The 20,218-nt window shown below is 37.0% G+C and overlaps 1 protein-coding gene across 21 annotated transcripts in view; it reads left to right on the top strand.

The window, feature by feature from the left end:
* The window catches only part of KCNMA1 (potassium calcium-activated channel subfamily M alpha 1), a 426,636-nt gene that overhangs the window by 330,863 nt on the left and 75,555 nt on the right, over positions 1-20,218 (top strand). For 2 of the 21 annotated variants that reach the window (XM_041475858.1, XM_041475865.1), the window contains exon 19: positions 5,416-5,589. The exons of the other annotated variants lie outside the window; for them this stretch is intronic. In XM_041475858.1, the coding sequence (XP_041331792.1) occupies positions 5,416-5,589 (174 nt within the window). The remainder of the gene's footprint in view (positions 1-5,415; positions 5,590-20,218) is intronic. 21 annotated transcript variants of the gene reach the window in all.

Genomic DNA, 20,218 nt, shown 5'->3' on the forward strand with positions numbered 1-20,218 from the left:
ATTGCACAGATGACACAAAGAGTAGCACAGCAGTTTTTTACTGTCCTTATCTAACTTCTTTCTCCCCAATGACAGGAAAAAAAAAAGAGTTATGGGAGAAAGCCAGACAATTAATTAAAAGTGTGGTTTTTAATGGATAAACTCAGAGATGCCTTCAACAAGAAACAAGCTGCAGTGATTATTTTCCTGAGCTTGCTGGTTTTGACACTATTTACATAAGTAGACACACACTGACTTTTCAGGGCCCTAGCTGTAAAGTTTAACAGTATTATTATATATTGAATATGAGCTTTATGGACCACTTCATATCAGTCTAGGTCATACCACTTGAAAGTGTGCAGGATCTATAAAGGCTCTCATCAGCCACTTTGTGTGTACACTCATGGTAAATACAGCATTTGGGACATGGAAAGAATTTCCTGCTTAGAAATACAAGTGCTGCAAAGAAATGTGCTGGTTACAGGGCAGTGTTGGGATTATATGGGCTTGTTCTTTCAAAGAGCAAGGGGGATCAAGTATCTCATAGCTGCAGTGCAGCGTTGCTGTGCCAGATTAAGGCTGTAAATTTACTGTGTAGCTGCAGCTATTCTAAATGATGGAGGCCATGGATCTTCAACATTTTGTCAGATATTCTGAACTGATTGTGTAAAAACAGGTCTTAATCAGGATTGAGATATTTTCCCCCCTCTCAGCTCTACACACTGTAGCATCTTGCAAAGAATCAAGGAATAATTTATGCTCTTGATAAAGTTCTGGCCTTCTTGAAATTATGGTGGCATTATGATTAATGCCTGCATTATGATTATCATTATTTACTATTTATTTTATTGTGGTGCCTGCAAACTGCACTAAATTATTGAGATCTTGTTGTGGAAGAAAATATTCAAGGACAGAACAGAAATTTCTTCAAACATCTATTTTTAGCTAATAAAATGACACAGCAGACAGATGAAGCAGCAGGAAAAAGCAGATTGTGAAACAGGTCACCATGATAAGAATCAACATTAAAACAAATTCTGTGGATGGAATGGTGAATCCCATTGACTTTTAGGCAAAATACTGGAAGTAATCTGGATTTATCTGAAGCAATGTATTTATTTAAAATATATTCTTATGTTGAGACCTGTCTGAACTAAAGAAATTCATTTAAATGGTAATAAATAAGTAAAGGAGTTATTCATGCTGTGAAAGAACTAGAAAAGGTCATGTAGTTTTGGTTTGGTTTTTTTTCCATTTCCCCAATAGCTTGTTTAGAAATGTAGTTTGCTTTGAGAGTACACTGGCTGAGAGTCTTCTGTAAGGTAATGAAGGAAAGGTCATGATCAGATTTGAAAATTAAAGTGAATTGGTCTATAAATGTGCTATTACATCACTACCTGTGAGTCGTTCTTATATCTGCTAAAATAGGGCAAGATGTCCACTAAGATCTCCTGCTGTTTCTACAGTTTTGACATAGAACAGCACCTTGTGAATTGGAGCAAACAATCCAATTGTCATTGATGGAAAAAGTTACAAGAGAGTGAACAAGCCCCCTTGCTAGTCTTGAAGTTGTCTTGTAGAAATTAAATTATGGAGAGATAGATTTTCCTGTTGTGTTAAGGTGAATAAATTCTCACAAACAGTTTAAGGTAGGCTGCTGTATTTTTCAGGAAACTGAAACTGTGCTGGGGGAAGTCCTGTCTGTGTTTCAGTCTCATGATGCTAACCAGCATTGCTGGCAGGCGATCACTCCGCTCTGGTCGCCTTTAATGCTGATGATTTTTCACTCATACTTTGGATCATGAGAACTTGACGAATTGAAATAACATTGTGCATTTCAATTCGGAAGTGTCTTGGGACCTTTTTATACCTTTTTGTACCATTGGGTGGTCAGGAAGCCTCCGGTTCCTGCTCCTAAGCAGTTGCTGCCTGAGAGAGATCCACTAGATGTCCTCGGAGCTCCACCCTGGCTGCGCTGAGCCCAGGGAAAAGCGCCGCAGTGACGGGAGCAGTACCAGGATGGGGCACAGCCTGTGGCTTACGAAAAATCAGGAAAGAAGAAGGAATACTTTGTTCTGCTTTCTTTAAAGAAAGAAAAGGAAAAAAAAATTAAAAAAAGATAAAGGAGCTGTTCCTTGACATTTTAGGTAGAGAATAATCTGCAGTTTCCTTTGCTTATTTTTGCAGCTGGAAATATTTCCCATTACTGTTTGTGAACTCTAAGAAACACTTCAGATCCAGACAATCTACACATTTTAACTGTACTTTTTGACTTTTTGAGATCAGAAAGTAAGGTATTGTGGGAAGCTTACACATCTGGGGAGCTATTCTTTCTTTTATAGAAAGGAAGGCTACTGCCTTCTGAGAAAAATTGCATCTGAAAGTTTCTAGAAGTATTTATTTACTTTATAAGTAATTGAAAGAAACTTTGCTCTCCTTTTGCTCTTAATGGGTAGTTCATATGTGCCTTGTTTTGTAAATTATTTAAGCAGTCTTAACTTAATGTCCATAAAAACTTCCCCTGATATTTTTACTGATTAGTTTTACAAATGTTGTGTGATTGTCATCATATTAAGTACAAGGATCTGTCTTCTCTAATTTTTTCCTATTTATTATACAATTGAAAATAGGAAAGTAGTTTCCTTTATGTCCCAATTTTTGTTTTCACCAGTATCAAATTACAATTCTATTCAACATTTATAGCACATCTAGGAATAGAAGCAAGTTGATTCTTATGCAGGTTCTACAGATGTCAAATAAATGTAACACACACCCAAAGGCTGTTCTTAAGGTCCCCCTGTCTCTCTGATGATTCCCATTTTCTGTTAATGTTTATGGAAGTTTTACAGAAACTGGTATGTGTGTGGCTGAACCATTTAGAATCATTTCTGTGCTGTCTTTGATCTCGTCACTAGTCATCCCTACTAATAATACATGTTTTGTTTTATTTGAAATTAGTATTGTATTTGGTGTGAATGTAACTGACTGTATAAAAGGAATGAAGAGTAACAGCATGTTTTCTTTCTAAAAGTTATTGCTCTGATATGCAGTTGCTTATATACTTGTTAAAATCCTTGTGGCAAGTCCTTTCTGCTACTTGTATTTCCAGGTCCAGGCCTGTTTCCTGCATGTTAATGATGTGAAATATTCAAATGATGCATGATCTCCAGAACAACTGACAATAATAGTTAAAAACAGTCCCTGAAGGTTATTGCTTTTGAGAAACGCCATCGTGTCCTTCCCCTATTGAAGAGAAGGCCTTAAATTTCCAACTTTATTGTTTTAATTCTGATGAAAATGGTACAAAAAGTTTTCCTTCCCAGCCTTCTTTGCCCTTAAGGATGATTTCTTTTTAATTTCCATAAATGTGTCCTATCCTATTATTGACTGTTGACAAGATATGGCCAGAAGTAAATGAAAACCAGGGACTGTTGCTAACCAATGATGGAGCAGTTGGGAATTTCTGAGCAGTGTGTTTTGCTACAGCATTTGATTAGAAAAAGTCCTTCAAAACAGCTATAATTACAGCAAAATGGGCCTGCTTTTTCAGCCTCACCTACTGTCAGCGTGTCTCACAAATGCCCTTTTTTTTTCTATAATTTCCTTAAAAAATAAGAAAGTAGGCATACTGGAAAGACTGTCACAGTTTTGGTAACTTATTTCACTTTTCTTTTGCTGTCCAACTTTTCAACTTTAAAGAACGTGTTGGGAAGAGTTAGAGGGAAAACATGGGAAAATGCTGTTTTGAATTTTCTGTGTAGTTTGAATGTGTATGCATCAAAAGCTGCAGTGGAAGCCTTCTTACTAAAAGCCAAGCTCTGACGAATGATGTACTGTGCAATGAACAAGCCTGATGCTGCATGATGAATTTCTGAACAGCTGTAAGATAACTCTACTAGGATGCTAAAAGAACATGGCATTAGTCATGTGAGCAAAGTTTTAGAGGAATGGGGTCGCTGCTGAAGAGATCACTCATTCATCTCCCTCAATGCCTGTTTTCCACAATCATAATGTTACCCTTGCTTGACAAGTATACTGTATGGCAAGCCATCAAGGCCTTAGAACAGGACTTGACCCATCTGAGTGATTTCAATCCCTCTTTCCTGGTGACTGTGGGATTAAGAAACTGGAAAAAAAAATTCTTTTAAATTTAATGTCATTATCATAATGCGAAAAAGACATCCTAAACTGAAGGTACAGGCCAGAGAAACATTACCTTTTTTCTGCATTTGATTTTAAGGTTTTGTTTTTGCCTGTCAGTGTTGTTTTGTTTTTTAGTATAATTGAGTCAGTTCAATCTAAACCATTACCAAAAGTTGGTTCAGTGCAGCATGTGAAACAATCTAAATGGCCTTTGGATTCCTTGAGATGTAAACATACCTGATTCAGATGACATACAAAATTCCAGGATGGTAATTGTACATGCATTTATAAAATAGGATGCTCTATATTTCTAGAAATACATACCAAGAACATTCAGATGACTGAAAGATAAAGATGTTCTAACCTGGCACTTGTTTTGGAACTAACAGTTAATTCTACGTTCAGTTATTTTGTTCTTGATTAACTTTTGAATCCAGAGCAGAAACCATGCCAATGATTGGCTCAGCATGTTTCAGTGGACCAATGCTCTGTGTGCTTTTGGTGATGCCTTATTTGTGAACTGAACTTAATGTCGAGCATATTTACCATTTTTAGTTTTGTCTCTTATATGGGCAAATTTTGGTATTCTGTCAAGAGTTAATTTGAATTCCTGAAGATAAAATGTAAGCAAAATTAATTTTTTGGAAAATTTTATTAATATCTTGTAACTCTTTATTAATGTATAATTAATTGTAGTAAAGATGTTCCTTGGCACAGTTTAATACAGAAAAAATGTTATAATACATTTCAGAATAAATATATATATGTGTGTATGTATAATGCATATGTGTGTATGAGCGTGTGTATGTAAGAATATATGTGTATGTGTGTTCCTGTGTGTGTGTACGTACATATATATATTTATATATGAAGAATTCTCTGATTTTTGCAGGAAACAGGATAGGCCAAAATATCTAATGGACTAGCAACTTTTGTTTTCATTTTAGCCCAATGGTATTAATTGTGCCAAGGGAAATTATTATTCTGTGCTTTTACTGTGTTCTATTTTGATCCAAACACTTGACTGTAAACAGTAATTTTCCCCCATGACTGCGGTCACCCTCTAAGACTGAACAGAAATAAAGAGCAATTAATCTTTTGCCCTACTTTTAATGTACAGCCAAAGTGTTATCAATAATCTCATTGCATTTTTTTTTCCTGGGTCAAGACTGTTAACATTAACTAAGGCCTGTATTAAATCCCTTAAATTACCTTCCAGATGCCTTGTTATATATATAACCTTGCCATTAACCTGCTGCTCTTCCTCTCCTCCCATCCAACACATGGTTATAGCCAAGATGTCCATCTACAAGAGAATGAGACTGGCATGTTGTTTTGATTGCGGACGCTCTGAGCGTGACTGCTCTTGCATGTCAGGCAGTGTACATAGTAACATGGACACCCTTGAGAGAGCCTTCCCACTTTCTTCTGTCTCTGTTAATGATTGCTCCACCAGTTTACGTGCCTGTAAGTTTTAACACCAACACATGCTGTTCCATGTTTGTGGTGTCTGTGGTATCATCCCTGTCTTGTGTCGTGCATTGTAGTTCTGTGAGATTTTACTGGGCTGATGCTTTTTCAAAAAATCAACCCCAAATTTGATCACAGCTCTGTATTTATATTTCTGTTTTTATTTTTAATGCAAAAAAATGTGAATCATTATTTTGCTTTATGTGCTCTTTATGAAGCATCCTCTTGCAATAGCCTTCAGGACCTTAGTAGTGCAATGTGGTGACATCTTTTCTATTTAATTCATACAATATAAATTGTCATTAATTAAGCAATAAGTGCTTTGGTGGAGGACCAGACCTGTGTCTAAATCTGTGGCTGGTGCCAAGTGGGTAGCTTTAATAATGCTGGCACTAGAGTACCATACAATGGGCAGTGAATAAATATATAGGATACAACATAGTAGCTGGAATTCTACTCTGTGCTGCTGCTTTTGCCTTTAGTTTTGTTTGTAACTTTTCATTCTCAGTAAAGCAAGATCTTCCATCTAATACTGAGGCCACAGACTTGTTTGTACTTTTTGTAAAATTGGTTGTACTTTTTGTAGCGGCTTTTTAGAAAAACTAGGCTAGTGCAAATCCCTGGTACAAACGTTTTGAAATTAAATGTAGAATCTGTTCCATAGGATATTGCCATTCTGGAACGTGCCCTGAAAGCTATTTTGAAAGATCAGAGTTGAGAGGGAAAAGAGAGAACCTAGGACAATTGTGCATGGCCATAATTCTTTGGACAAACTGTAGGAATTCCAAAGCTTGGATTATCAGTGTGATGTCATCAACTGAGGAAGATTGTTAAATGGCTTTTTGTTTGTTTGTTTCATTTTCTTGTCCTCTTTAGTCATTCTTAACAGGCAAAACTATGTCTTGGGACAGGAGCTGTTTTCCTTTCCCTACACAAATGGCAAAGAAGAGCTATAATATTATTTAGATCAGCTATGAGAATAGACTGGAGTTTTGGTCAGGAAGCATGTCCATTTTCCAAGGCAAGTCACTATGGATGAAAGTGCCTTCCACTGTGAAGGCTATAATGTAGTTTCCAGATTGTGCACCTGGTTGTCTTTTGGTACCATATTGCAGTATGTAGCCCAAGTGGTGAATGATTTTGCTTTAACTGTTTTGACTTACAAACTATTTTTCCAGTCACAAATATAACAATCCTATAATTGTCACATTTCTTTTGTCTGAAAACCATAATAATTAAAAGTATTCTAATAGCATTTCTTGGAGATTTTACCAAAAATCATATCTCTCTGTGTATAAGCACTCTGAACATCTTAGCTATCTACTTGCTTGCAACTCATGTATCACCATAAGGTGGATGGTTTCTAGTTTTAAGTCCTGTTCTAAATCACAGGAGGTTTTATCCTTTAATGAGAATTTTATCAGGGTAAAATGTAGCAAAGCGTATTTTGTTAAGAAAAGTCAGCAAGAAACCTTCCTGTATTGAGAATTTTGCAGGCAGTTTTTTGTACAGTGTAGCAGCCTCAGTAACACCATGCCTAGTAGAGTTTGTAGAGTACAGACTGGTACAGAGAGTTTGTGGCTGGGTCCTGGCACTGGTGTTAACAGCAACCAGATTAGGAAAAATTAATATGTCCCCTGCAAGTGGGTAAAATTTCTGCCATTAGCACTGTTTGGCAAGGAAAGAAAAACTAATTTGTAGGTTTACCATAGCTTTCAAGTCCACTTAAGACTCTACAGAGGCAGCTAAAGTAAACATTTTTGATTGTGTTGCCTGCTGAGCCAAAATCCTCCACAATAATGGTATTATTTCCAACAAAAGCCAGAGCTTTTTGGGAAACATGTTAGAGCTATGTTATATTTTGAAGGATAAATTATATTGACAGTTTTGAGGATTTTTAGCATCCTATCTTTCATGGGCCTTTCCCCCCCCTTCATCACTCCATCAAATCAAAAGAGATCTCAGTCTTCCCCTTGTGAGGCTAGTCACCTTTGACTGTTAATAATAAGTACAAAAATCAATACCAATTCACACTCTTTGCAAAGCAGCATAAGCCTTTCTTTTCCAATTAAAATATATATATGCACACAACGTTGCACTGGCAGGGCTTCAATAGAAATCAGTGTGTTTTCTTTGCAGTGCACTGGGGTTGGATGATGCCCATCTTGACAGAGCTAGTTAGCTCAGAGAATGGTGGGGAGAGTCAGCTTTTCATTAAATATGAGCAGATGTGAAATGTAGAGTGTTTGACAATTAGAAATGGCAGCAGCAGGGCCCCAGAATCAAAGTGAGGTCAGATTGGTGGATCAGATTACCTCTCTTACATTCTTTAGTTGTTCTGAAAATCATTTTAAATTAGTGTCAGTGGAGCCATGATGGGTTTTGCCCTTTGTCTTTTATGTTGCGACTGTATTGTTTCCCCAGACACTCATTAAAGGTCATTATACTATTACAGGGCTTGCTTTGGTCGTGGTGCCCCAGTTGAGTTGGTCTGCTTCTACAATTGCTTAATGTACTTATTTTTCTTTTTTTTTTTTTTTTTAACTTTTGATTATAAAAGCGGACTTTTTTCCAAGGTAAATAAAATCACAGACCATTGTATGGAGCTTCTTGAAACAATGAGTAGTTTTTGTAAGAATTAGTGCTGTTTCTAAAAATCGGATGTTGAGTAGAAGATATCAAGTTACATATTCAGTGGTGTATACAGGATTTAATCTTCTAATAGTATAATCTGCAGAGAAAGTAACACTTGTAAACACATGTGAATGAGTCTCTCTGTTATTATATTGTTGTTTCTACTTTCAGCAAATGAAAATTGGTACTTTTATTAGGTGTAATTGCATTAAAAGAGCTTTTGAGTTTATAGGGTGTTTTCTGGAAAAATATACTGATAGTTTTTCTAAATGTAAGAAAAGAGAATTTTAAGTCTTTTTTTTGTATCTACATTTTTACAGGTTTAGCTGTATTTGGTAGATTGCTACATGAACAGCAAATGGTCCAAATATTTTTTGCATTGGAGACTTAAGTCAGAGTGGAGAGAGGCACTTAGCCACTGAAAAACCTGGGTTGCTTTATGCAATGAAATTATGTTATTGGCAAGTGTGATGTTTCTGCTTAAGTCTGTGCCAAGTCTTGGGGGGTGCCATTCAAATGATTAATTGATACAGACAGAATCTTAACCTGAACCATTTAATTTCTGTGTTTCTCCATCACCATATGGCTGTGCTTCTCAAGAACATGAAAAGTTCATGTTCCTAAATGAAACCTTTCCTGAAGTTGTTGCTGCACCCACTGCCATGGGAATCTAAATTTTCAAGGATATTCTTGATATTAGGCCCAGACATATCTAATTGAGCTGGTAAGAAAACATGCTTTGGAATGCTCTGGTAGTTCTGAGAAGCTTTATGGGAAGACTTTTGCTTTGGTGAATATCAAGGATCTCTGGAGACAAAAGAAAAGAATACTTATTACTATATTTTGAATTCAGTGTTCAGCCCAGCCTCTTAGACATCTTACATGGAAAGACCATGCTAAGAAAAATTGGAAAAAGTGTAACTTTTGAAAGAAGCAAAGCATGTATCTACTTCTGTGCCAGGCCAAGTTTAAAGCCATATATTCCATATAATCTTCTAGTGTCAGCACATGTTTTATTCTGTACGAACAAGTTAGCTGCTGAATCTTTCTCAAAGGACCTAAAATCACATTCTGCAAGGTTAGGTGAACATTTTGGGTACCAAGGCTGGTAAACTGTGCTGAAACTATAACTGGTGGTGGCACCTTAGCGAGTTAGGCCAAGAAAAGCTCCAGCTTCTTCATTGACCTGTTACTTCAGACCCTTCCTGTGTGTCTGTGCAACTGAAAAAGCCAAATTCTATACTGAGAGTTGAAATGATGTGTAACTCACTGATTTATCCAGGGAGATGGGTGCGTAACAGAGACAGACATTAGTCAGTGTATCTAAAACTCATCAGTTGTATAAATATGCTTGGGCTTTTCTAAATGAGTTGACAATTATTAAGTCCCAGGGTCTTGAAATACTGGCTGAAAAACCTGCATACTCTATTTCTCCTAGAATGCAAGAGAGCATCCTCTGCTTTCTACAGAGGATGTATCCTCTGCTTTTCTAACCTACTACTTCTCTAGTCCTGCTGTAGTAGCCAAGACAAGGAGCTGTCATACATGAACTGAGGTGCAGGAAGGGCAGGTATGTGACCTCTCAGGAGACAACTTTCAGTACCAGAATTTTCTGTTCACAGTTTAGCAGCAATGGGTTTCCTTTCACAGGATGTATATACCACCTTGTGGTAGCTAGAGAGTGTGAGATGCTCATCCACCTATGAATATCATCACATTTACATTATATTTATAATGCTCCGATTATGACAAGGTGGGGTAGTACCACTGCTTTCTCCACCTTTTCTGAGCTGTGAGATTTCTGCAGTGGCCACAGGAGGGAAGGGGACCTGTTTGCTTTGAAAATCTTACTTTTGCATATCCTGCATAAATCCTTTCTCTTTTATACAACCTACTGACGCTTATGTGGTCACACTTTCTCATCTTTGCCCTGCACAAAAAACCAATAATATGCTTTTAATGGTTTGAGGAAGAAGAAGAGATTGAGGGAATAAATAAGCAACTGGGTCTTGGAAATGAAAACAAGTGGGAAAGGAAAGACAGATGCTCTCCTTTCTGAATGACATCAGGTCCTAAACTAGTGATTATAAACAGAGTGTTGTGGTTTTTTGCAGCTTACTTCTATGGAATGACCCCACCTCTGTGTACTGGACAATGAGAGAGCACCATGTTGTATAGTCTAAATTTATTTTATTTTATTTTTTTAAGTGAGATTAATGAGAATGGAACATTAGAATGGGACATATGCCAAATAAGTTCTTGGTAATTCAAAGGCACAGAGAATATAAATAATAATAAGCCCATGAAAGGAACTGTATGTGTAAAATACTGATTTATGTAAAAACAAGTTCCAGATATTGTCCTTTTAGAGTGACAGATTTTTACTTTAGTTAGATTGGTTTCCATGCATTCAGTGTTGTATTCCTGAAAACTGACTATGATGTTTCCATGACTATGATATTTCTTCTAAATACCTCTGCAAGACTATGTTTCCCCTTTCAAATACTGAAAGTAATGTAAAAATGGGTACCTGTGTTTATTTTAGTTGCCAGTTTTTAAGAAAGAGCACTATTTAAGATAACTCAGTTAAGATACAAGTCCAGTACAACTGAATAAAAAACAAGCATATATATCTTAACAGTTGCTACTGAGGAATGAAGGGAATCACCTTCCTTAGCCCTCTTCTGAGAATGAACCACTGTTGAAAAAGCTAGTATTGCTAAAACTGGACAGTGGGGTTTTAAAGCCCATAAAACCAGATAACGGAACAATTGAAAAAAATACCACTGTGGGAGAATACCACAGTGCTATTTTATAGAGGGTCGTACAGTGTAGCCACTGTCATGAAGTCAAAGTTTGTACATGCTGGAGATTTCCATATCTGCAGCCAGCTTCATAGCCTGGTACTGGCAAATCAGAAGCCAGACACTATGAAATCTGCTTTCCTGGGACTGGAAAATACCTTTTTACTTTCAGACTTCATTTATACCTACAATTCTGCATAGCCTACTTTCTTTCCATCTTCTTCTCCTTGTTGCAATCATACAAAGATGCATTCAGGTTTCTCCACTAAAGAAGATGGGATGAATTGACTCAACAAATGCAATCACAGTCTTAACAAGCATTCAGGAACTGCTTGCTGGAACAGTGGTTTCACTGAGCCAACCCTTTGTGTGTCTTTCTTGCCCTCCTGATGTCCAGCCCTCCTCAAGGAGGTGATCCCCTCCTTGATCCAGCTGTACTTTGCTCTCTATTGGTAACAGTGAGATAGAAGCAGTGATCAGAATGGGCTGGTATATGGCCTCAAGAGACCCCAAGTATCTATAGCATCACTTTCTTCACATATATGAGTGCACCATGACTTCTGTATTTCCTCTTCAAACTCTGAAGAGACAACATTAATTGCAAAAGGGGAAAAGTGACAGGAAATAATTGGTATTTTGCAATAGGTGACTTCAACTGTGTAGTTATGCTCTAAGACAAAAAATTAATCCCTTTTATTGTTCTATACTTTAATAGAACTTGAGTGCTGCTAAATTATTTAAGCTTCTTTTGGGCATAGTATGAGCATATAGGTGAATACTGAGTTGTAGTACTACTGTAGTAGGAGAAAACCCAGAACAATCCCTCCAAACTAAGCTGTTTTTAGAAGGTAGAATGGTAAAAATGAGACAATCTGGCTCATTGCTAGGTAATATAATTAATGAGGCATGCACTATTCCAGGTGAGTTTTGTGGTACAGTGTATACCCCTATGCTGATGAGAGTAACCTCTGGCCAATTTGTGATGTCTGTAACAAGGAGATGAACTGTCACATCATCGTGGGTTGGAGGTACTGCTAAGTTTAGCAGTGAAACCTTTGAAAAATCGGGGTAGTGGGGGAAGGAAAGATCGAGAAGTCTGCTTTTAATTTCTTTAGGCCTTTATGTTGAGTAGTGATTCTTGCCAGGGTCACAGGAAGGGACTAGTGAGTGGCTTGCTTTTATGGGTACAAGCTAGGAGAGATGCTGTCTGCATCCTGTGGAGGGAATTTAGCAGAGGCCTTATGCAAGGTGACATGGAAATTATGTTTGCATTTTTAGTTCCTGAGTGTGGCTGGTTGTCACGAAACTCACCATGACAGTTTCTTACCACCAGGCAGCAGATTCTTCCTGTTACCTCCTTGGTGTGGGACAGATGCTGGCCAGTTAGGTCTCCTTCTCTGCTGCTTTCGAGCTATTTCAAGCGACAGATGCCAGAGCTGGCTTGGTTTCAGCTTGAGCATTTCTGTCATAGCCCTGCCTTGAGCCCAAATTCTGACCTTTACTATATGAAGTAAAGTATTTATGAACAAGCAGTGGCTTGATCCAGAGCAGGCTTAGAGCAAATGTCAAGTGTCAAGTCAGTCTCCTGCTTCCTTATACCACCTGCATTAGGAACCTGGATTAGACCCTAGACTACAGCATTGACTGCCGTAGGCTTTATGGGTCTGGAGAGACATAACTTATTAACAAAGAGTTATTAAATTTTTATCAGTTTTATAACGCAATGTAAATGCCTTCTATGAATCTACATTGTATTCATTATCATTTAAAACGTTAATTAAGTCAAAGTTGCATTTAATTTACTTCTAAATGTGCCTTTGGGAGGAAGCTTTTTAAAACAGCTGTAGAATTGGGAAGCTCATTGATGCTGGGAAGTTGTTAGTACCGTTTTTCAGGGTAGGTCCCCCAAACTGATTGCCATTTTGACTCTTAGCTAGTTTGTGTGGATGTTATTGGGCAAGGTCTCAAATTAATATTGAAACAACAGCAGAGAACTATCAGCTCATGCTAATCACAGAGACACTTTGGTACGTAATTCATGTTCTTTTCTAGTTACTTCAAAACTAAGATTTTGATATGTAAATCCTGTACATGTCATACACATGTTATAATTTATTTTCTTTTATATCCTTATTCTTTGTCTCCTTTTATAATTCAAGGAAAAAACATGTTCACCAATCTGGAATATTTCCCCTCAGATTGAGAGAAAAAGAAATCTTCTGGCTTATATTTTACACATTTTATGTAGTCTGAAGGCATTGTAGTAAATAGAAGGAGGTGCTCATTCAAGTATACAGCAGACCACAATATTGTTTCAACGCATAAAGTAGAATGCAGTTCAGTATAAAACTCCCTAGAATGAAAGCCCTTGCTTTATGTATGACAATGTTTTTGGTTTTGATGCATTTTGATATAAAAACAGGAGAAATATGGAAAAAAATAAAACACAGTGGATCCATCATCTGATTATTCCATGAGACCCCTAGCATATTTAATATATGCTTGCCTTTAATCAGGTTTGCAGTGACATGAAGTAGTCACTAATATAAGTGACTAATATAATACTTCCATACTTCTAGCATTGGAAGCAGGGGCAGACAACCTATTTCTTATCTAGGCTAGGAAAATCTATTGAAGTAGAACAAGAGATCTTCAGATTTTATCAAGGTCAGTGTGGGTCCAGCAGAGTGGATGAGCCCCCAGTCTGAAAGTCCGAAGCAACTTACACGACAATTTTTCTGGGTCTTTGTATTTTCTACTGAGTACCTAGAACCTTTTGAGGTATTTGTGTACTCTAGGAAACACAACCTCGTGAATTATTTATGTTCTGCATGAAAAGAGGAGATTGTTGTCATATAACTCCATATGAGGTTCTTGAAGTGCCACAAGTACCCATGCTGTACTGTTGCTTTGATTTGGGTTATGGTAGACAGGAGGGGGTGGGACAGAACACATGAGGAAAAGTTTTAATCTATTTTTAAGAAATCATAAATACATTTTTTTCTGTATATATACTGTTGATAATATATGTTGATAATATACTTTACATTAAAGTTCAGTCATCCTTTCACTGTTTGAGACTATTCACCAACCTCTTTTAGCGTTTTTTTATAATACTATGATATATCTTTCCTTATGATTCTTTACTTAATATTGTGATTCACTTGTTATCAAAGATTTTAGGAAGCATAATGTGTGCTATCTCACACAGACATGCTTCACTGATACTGATCAGATCTTGTTAGCACAGTACAATTATTCTCGAAAGGAAGGCTGGAGAAGGCATTGTTAGTGTGTAAGATGTGTCCAGCGTTATCTGGTCAAGCACTCCTGTGTGCATTTTAGTTTGACTGGAAATTTTACCTAGGCAAACGGGAAACAAAAGTGCTGCAAGGCAAAGATCCTAATCTTGACTGTGCCACTGACTTACTACGTGACTATAGTTCTTCTTCCCCTCAGAAAATGAAAATACTCTATTCTCAATTTATTATACTATATTATGTTTTGTGCTGAGAAGTGCTTTGAGATCTTTACATTTTGAAGTCCTAAATGTAAGCCTGAATGTTGTTTTGACATGGTTATTCCCCTTCAGAGGCCAATTTTCAGATTTTCTGATCTTTGCTTAAGAATGTAGATGCACAGCAAGAACGAGAGAAGAGTGAAATGGGATACAAGACAGAAAGAAGGTGTGGGGAAATTACCATAACTGCCTTGCTGCTGTCTAATTTAGAGAGGTTTAGAAAGGGTGTACTGTATGAGAGGGCAGGAGTAACTTGAGTTTATCTGCATCAGCAGAGAACTATCTCTGCTGCCATATTTTTTAAATAATGTGAAGTTTTCGGCTGCTTCTGAACTTTAATTGGAATGCAGACTTTGTTTACTATGAGGAACTGCTGAAGGAAAACCAAAAATTCATTATAGCATCTTTGATCTTTGTCATGCAATTTCCTTTGTTCATTCTTGCATAAAAGATGCACTATGCATCTTTGCTTGCACTACGCATGTTCCTTTCTCCATTCCCATGTTCCTGACATTGTCTTCACTCTCACTCCATGGTGCTGTATGTTCCCTGACACAGCATGTCTGACAATATGGAGAGAGATTTTACATCACCCTGTGCTGTGAGGGAAGACTGGCATCAGGAAATGGGGGCTCTGTTTTTGAGCAAACTCTTGCCAGAAGGAACCGTCAGGTGTGCCATCTAACAATGGACATGGTTTAGTCTAAGATTAGCCCTGCTTCTGTCATACTTACCTGATCCCATGTGGGATTGGTCATTAGGTAAAAATAGCAGATTAACACATGGACAAGTAATTTATAAGTCAAGATAAATATTTGCCTGGCTGGTGAAGTTTTATTGGCTGATAGGACAAAGATTCTTCTTGAAGAGAATAGAAAACAATTGCAAGTTTTGAGCCTAATGTAGAGATGATGCTTATTCCTCTTCCATGAGCAACATGTGGTAAATCCATAGGTGCAAATTGATGGCATATTTCATTACCAGGCATTTGTCCAAAGATTATTTTTTCCCTTATATTCATGCTTTAGCTCTTTTAGAATTATTCCTGATCTACCAGAACATGCAAGAACTGCCAGATTCTCTGTGATCAGTTAATCACAAGGTGGGCGGCTGCAAGGAAGTGATACAGTATTTATTTAGAATTGCAGGGTATGAAAATGACTATAATTCACACCATGAGACAGCAGAAGGATGAGAAGGATGAGAAAAAGTGAGATGCACTGCTGAATAGAACAGGGTGTACTTTTCTGGCTTCTACTACATACTGTCCTTTCCAGCACGTGGGACGTGTTTCCCAAATATTCAGATGACATACTAATATTTCTCATCAATAATGGACTCCTAACAATTCTTGTATCTTGTCTTGTTTTTGACAAGAAACACTATTTTTTTACTTGGTTCTGAAAAAAGAAAATAAGTTTTCCAATGAGTAAAACATTGCAATCTCCTGGATGCTAATAACTACTTTAGGTGTTCCACAGAGAAAAGTATTTACCCTGTTGTGTGAGGTTGCACATTTTGAGTTCTACTGATGTAAAATTTTAATTTTTGCAAATTATGTTTTATGTAAATTGAGACATGAAAGTATGAAAGTGTTATTTTTGTTTATTTTTATGAACAAAATTCTGCAGAGAATTAAATCAGTTTTCATTTCAATCAGTTTTCATTTCAATCAGTTTTCATTTTTTAGAAAGATCTAAATTTTTCAATAGTTCTTAAAAGATGCATTTTTTCCCACCAAAACTTGTGTGCTGTAGGAAAGTTATTCAAGGAAAAATAAATAAATATATAAATACATGTATGAAGAATTTAATTAAATATATTTTGATTATTTGTATTCAAGAGTCTCCCTGCCCTGTGTAACAAGATACACCTTACTGATTTCTTCATTCAGACATGGGAGAAAAGATGAGAAGACAGTAGGGCTGGGACAGATGTCAGTCTCAGCAGAGATCCTGTAACGATAATCATGGTGCAAAGATTGCAGAGCCTGCAGTCGGTAATGTGATCCTCACTATTTGACAGGATCCTTCCATACAAGGAGTCCAATGTGCAGGCATCTTACACTTCAGAGAGTTCCATGACTCAGCAGAAGCCCTTGGTTATGTTTGGAAGAGGAGTAGATGAACAAACAATTTGCTGTGCCAGGGAAGACAAGCCAAGAATCCAATCACAGAGTCTGGACTTGACTCATCTTACATCAGTGTGAAATTCTGTAAGAGCAGGGATTGGTGTTCTTCTAACTCACTGACACCAGATGCTCCTGCATGTTAATTTATGAAGTATAAATTCTGTGCTCTATCTGCACTTCAGTTTGTCATTATCATAAAGGTTATGGTGTTCTTAGAACTCCCTACACCTGAATTTGCCTCTTTCAAGTACAGAATTATTTAAATTTTTGTTTCAGATCTCCCCTGTTACCACTACCACATGCAGTTTTTATTAGAGCATGATCTGTGGAGCACTTTCTGTCTTTCTGTTTTTTTCTGAATAATCCCTGAAAATGCTATCTCCTACTTCAATGAAAGTGCCTACTCTGTTTTTGGATTCAGGATTTCTAGTGTTAGCATGTCTAGTGGCTGATCAAACGTAAAAGGTCTTTTTGGTTGGCTCATTGAGTCTTTGAATGCTGCAGCTCATTCATCAACAGTTTTACTGGTACTTCTGCTGCTGAAAAGCAAAATTCTTGTTTTGCATTTAAAATTGTAGCTTGAGGCCAGAGTCATATCTTTAGGTTCATATATTCCGCCTCAATACTCAAGCCCCACATACTCCTCAGGAAACATCCTGAAATTGTCCCTTGGGTCTCACAGATTTCCCCATCAGTATCCTTGAGTTCTGCCCATGAGGAATATAAAATATGTCAAAATATGCGTTTGGTTTTAATCTGCCCTTAGCATATGAGTCTTTTGTGTGCCCTCTTCTTTCTCCTCAAACAGGACAAAACCCTCAGAGGTAGAGCTCCAAGCAATTTGATTTTGGAAGATGACTTTCTTGACAGCTGTCAGTGTCCCCTGAGCATAGGACTTCTGGATGCTTTCAGTATCTGACTCTCAAAACATCTGGCAGCAACAGTATTTCCAAATATATTGGCATCCTGTGGCATTTGTGTTTGATATAGTTTCTTTTAGGGTAGTAACTGACTTGTAAATCTTACGAAATTTTATACGTCAATTTTTTCTTTGTTGGAGAGAGTTCCTGAGCTCCAGGTGATTGTAGAGTTTATTGTGTAGTTGCTGTGATAATACAACAGAAATCCTGGCAGTTCTGTGGTTTCCTGCAGAATCTTCTTTCCTTTTGTTTTAATTTAATCAGTCTTCTCTCTTCTTTATCATGCTACCTACTTTGAAAAGGGACATCACCTGTATTTAATTTTATACTCGTAATGTTTAAGTGATTTTTCTGCTGAGCACACCAAGTTCTTTATAGGACACAACTAAGTAATCTGCTAATTCAACACCTTGACAATCCTCTCCAAAATTCTCCATTGCCTTTTTTCCTCTCCTCTTGATTCATTGCACTGTGTGAGAACAGTGAGGGCACTTTGTTGAGCTCCCTTCTCTTTCTTTGGTAATGCCCATATTCTCATCAAGGTTTGGTTAATGAATCCAGAAGTACCAAGCACAATGCAGTTGGGTTTGATGAAATTTTCTTTCTAAAGCTGTTCCTCATCATGGGTTGTGATCTGTCTGATCCTTGTCATGAACTAAGCAAGGATGGCATCTCTCTGTAGCTTTAGTATCAAAGAAAAGACTAAAAGGACAAAACATATGTAATTCTCTTTTTTTAACATGGATATCGGATTAGTTGGATAGATTCAGTATTACTTGCTTTTTTTCTCTGTTGCTAGCCTATGTAATTTTATGCTATTATAGTTGGTCTTACATGAAGTGAATGTGAGATGGCATGCTTTCCCCTCTCACAAAAGACGGGAAAAGAAATGTTTCAAAAGAAATTTTATATTAATAGATTTAACAGGTGGTATTGGATTTTTAGATGCATTTGTTCAGAGCAAGAAAAAAAGCTTCACAAGAATGAAGGACATTGTGGAATACACTAAAGTAGGGATCACTTAGGAAAAAAATACTCATTGCTTAGTGTTATAAAGAGTGTCTAACTGTGTATCTGTAAGTAATAAAACCTGCATATGTGACAATAGCCTTTAATTACAACAGGTTCAATCTATTTGGTTAATTTTAATGTCTACCCTGTGACTTACAATACTTTGCATAAAACAATTTCTTTGTTAACATTACCTGCTTTTATGAAAGCCATAATTCAGCTAATAGAGTATTGTTAAACTGCACCCAATCTGCTAAAAATCTCTTCTGGTAACGACATTTCTATGCATAAGAAGAGATGAGAAATACTGCACTATGTTTATGCATGGATTTGAAGACAGGAAAACAGCACTGGGTCTTGAAACTCCCTGTAACCAGCAGGTGGTGGTGCTGGCTTAGAAATCAGTAGTGGCTCAGGAGCCTGCAAGAACTTCATTATATATTGCTTTGCTAAGGAAACAATGTCATTAAAAAAATATTTCTGCTGGCTGTTTTAAATTGTATGCGGGTCTTTCCCACAGAGGTGTATACAGTGTAAGCACTTGTCTCTAGAACCAGGGTCTATGTAAATAGGAACAGCATTTTATACTTTACATATGAAATTATATGGTGGCCACACAAATAACAGGAGTGTGAAGACCTCCATCCCAGAGGAACATTACAGCTAAGTCTGAAAGAGTATTGAGGATCACTGAGCCTGATCCTATGAAAATTCAATAAATGGAAGTTCTTCCACTGATGTGGGTGGAAACTGTATAAGACGAATTATAAGAAAGCCAGATTTGAATGTTAGTACTTCAGTTCTCTTGTTCAGAGACAAAGACATTTCTACACCCTGTTTTCAAAGATACACACGAGCCAAAAGAAATTCAATGGTATCAAATTTTGCAAAATAAAAACCTCCAATTTATCAGTCACATATTAACCACCTAGTTAAAAACAGAAACAGCCTCAGCCAGATCCTCTCAAGTGTGTTTTCAAAAGTAAGGCAACTCATGGAGAAGCAGAGGAAGAATTGAAAAAAAAATACATAAAATCTTAGAATTTAAGAATGCAATCCCCTGGATTTATAAGAAGTGTAGGAAAATCTTTACTTCATTGTGGTATTGGCAGGGACCTAGTCTGTCTTCTTGTAATGAGCAAGGTAGATGAAATTTTATTTCAGTTTAAAACTTTAGGATATGCAGGTTGGAATTACACTGGAAATATGTATTTTTGAGATATCAAGATAAATTGTCACTTCTAAATGGAAAACCAGAGTAATAATTCTAATTAGATTTCTGCAGGAGGAAATCTACACTTCCCAGTGTTCACAGGAAGGAAGCAGTTGTAGCAAGACTGAGCTGAAATTTGTGGAGTCCTGCTCCAAAGGCATGAAAATATGGCTTTCCTGTGCATTGAAATACTCTGCCTGACAAACACAATCTATGCTGTAAATACAAGATTTCTAATCCCAAGGAGCAGAGCAATCACCAAGGACTCCTGTGCTTACTTTTACTCTTAGTTACTTCAAGGCATTGTATATTTTTCTCTGAATTTAATGGAGCTGGGAGAGTGTAAACAGTAAAGAGATCATAGGCACAATGATGAGTGGCCTTTCAAATTTA

This window comes from Pyrgilauda ruficollis, unplaced genomic scaffold (assembly GCF_017590135.1).
Source record: "Pyrgilauda ruficollis isolate IOZ18807 unplaced genomic scaffold, ASM1759013v1 scaffold11, whole genome shotgun sequence".
NCBI classification, from domain to species: domain Eukaryota; kingdom Metazoa; phylum Chordata; class Aves; order Passeriformes; family Passeridae; genus Pyrgilauda; species Pyrgilauda ruficollis.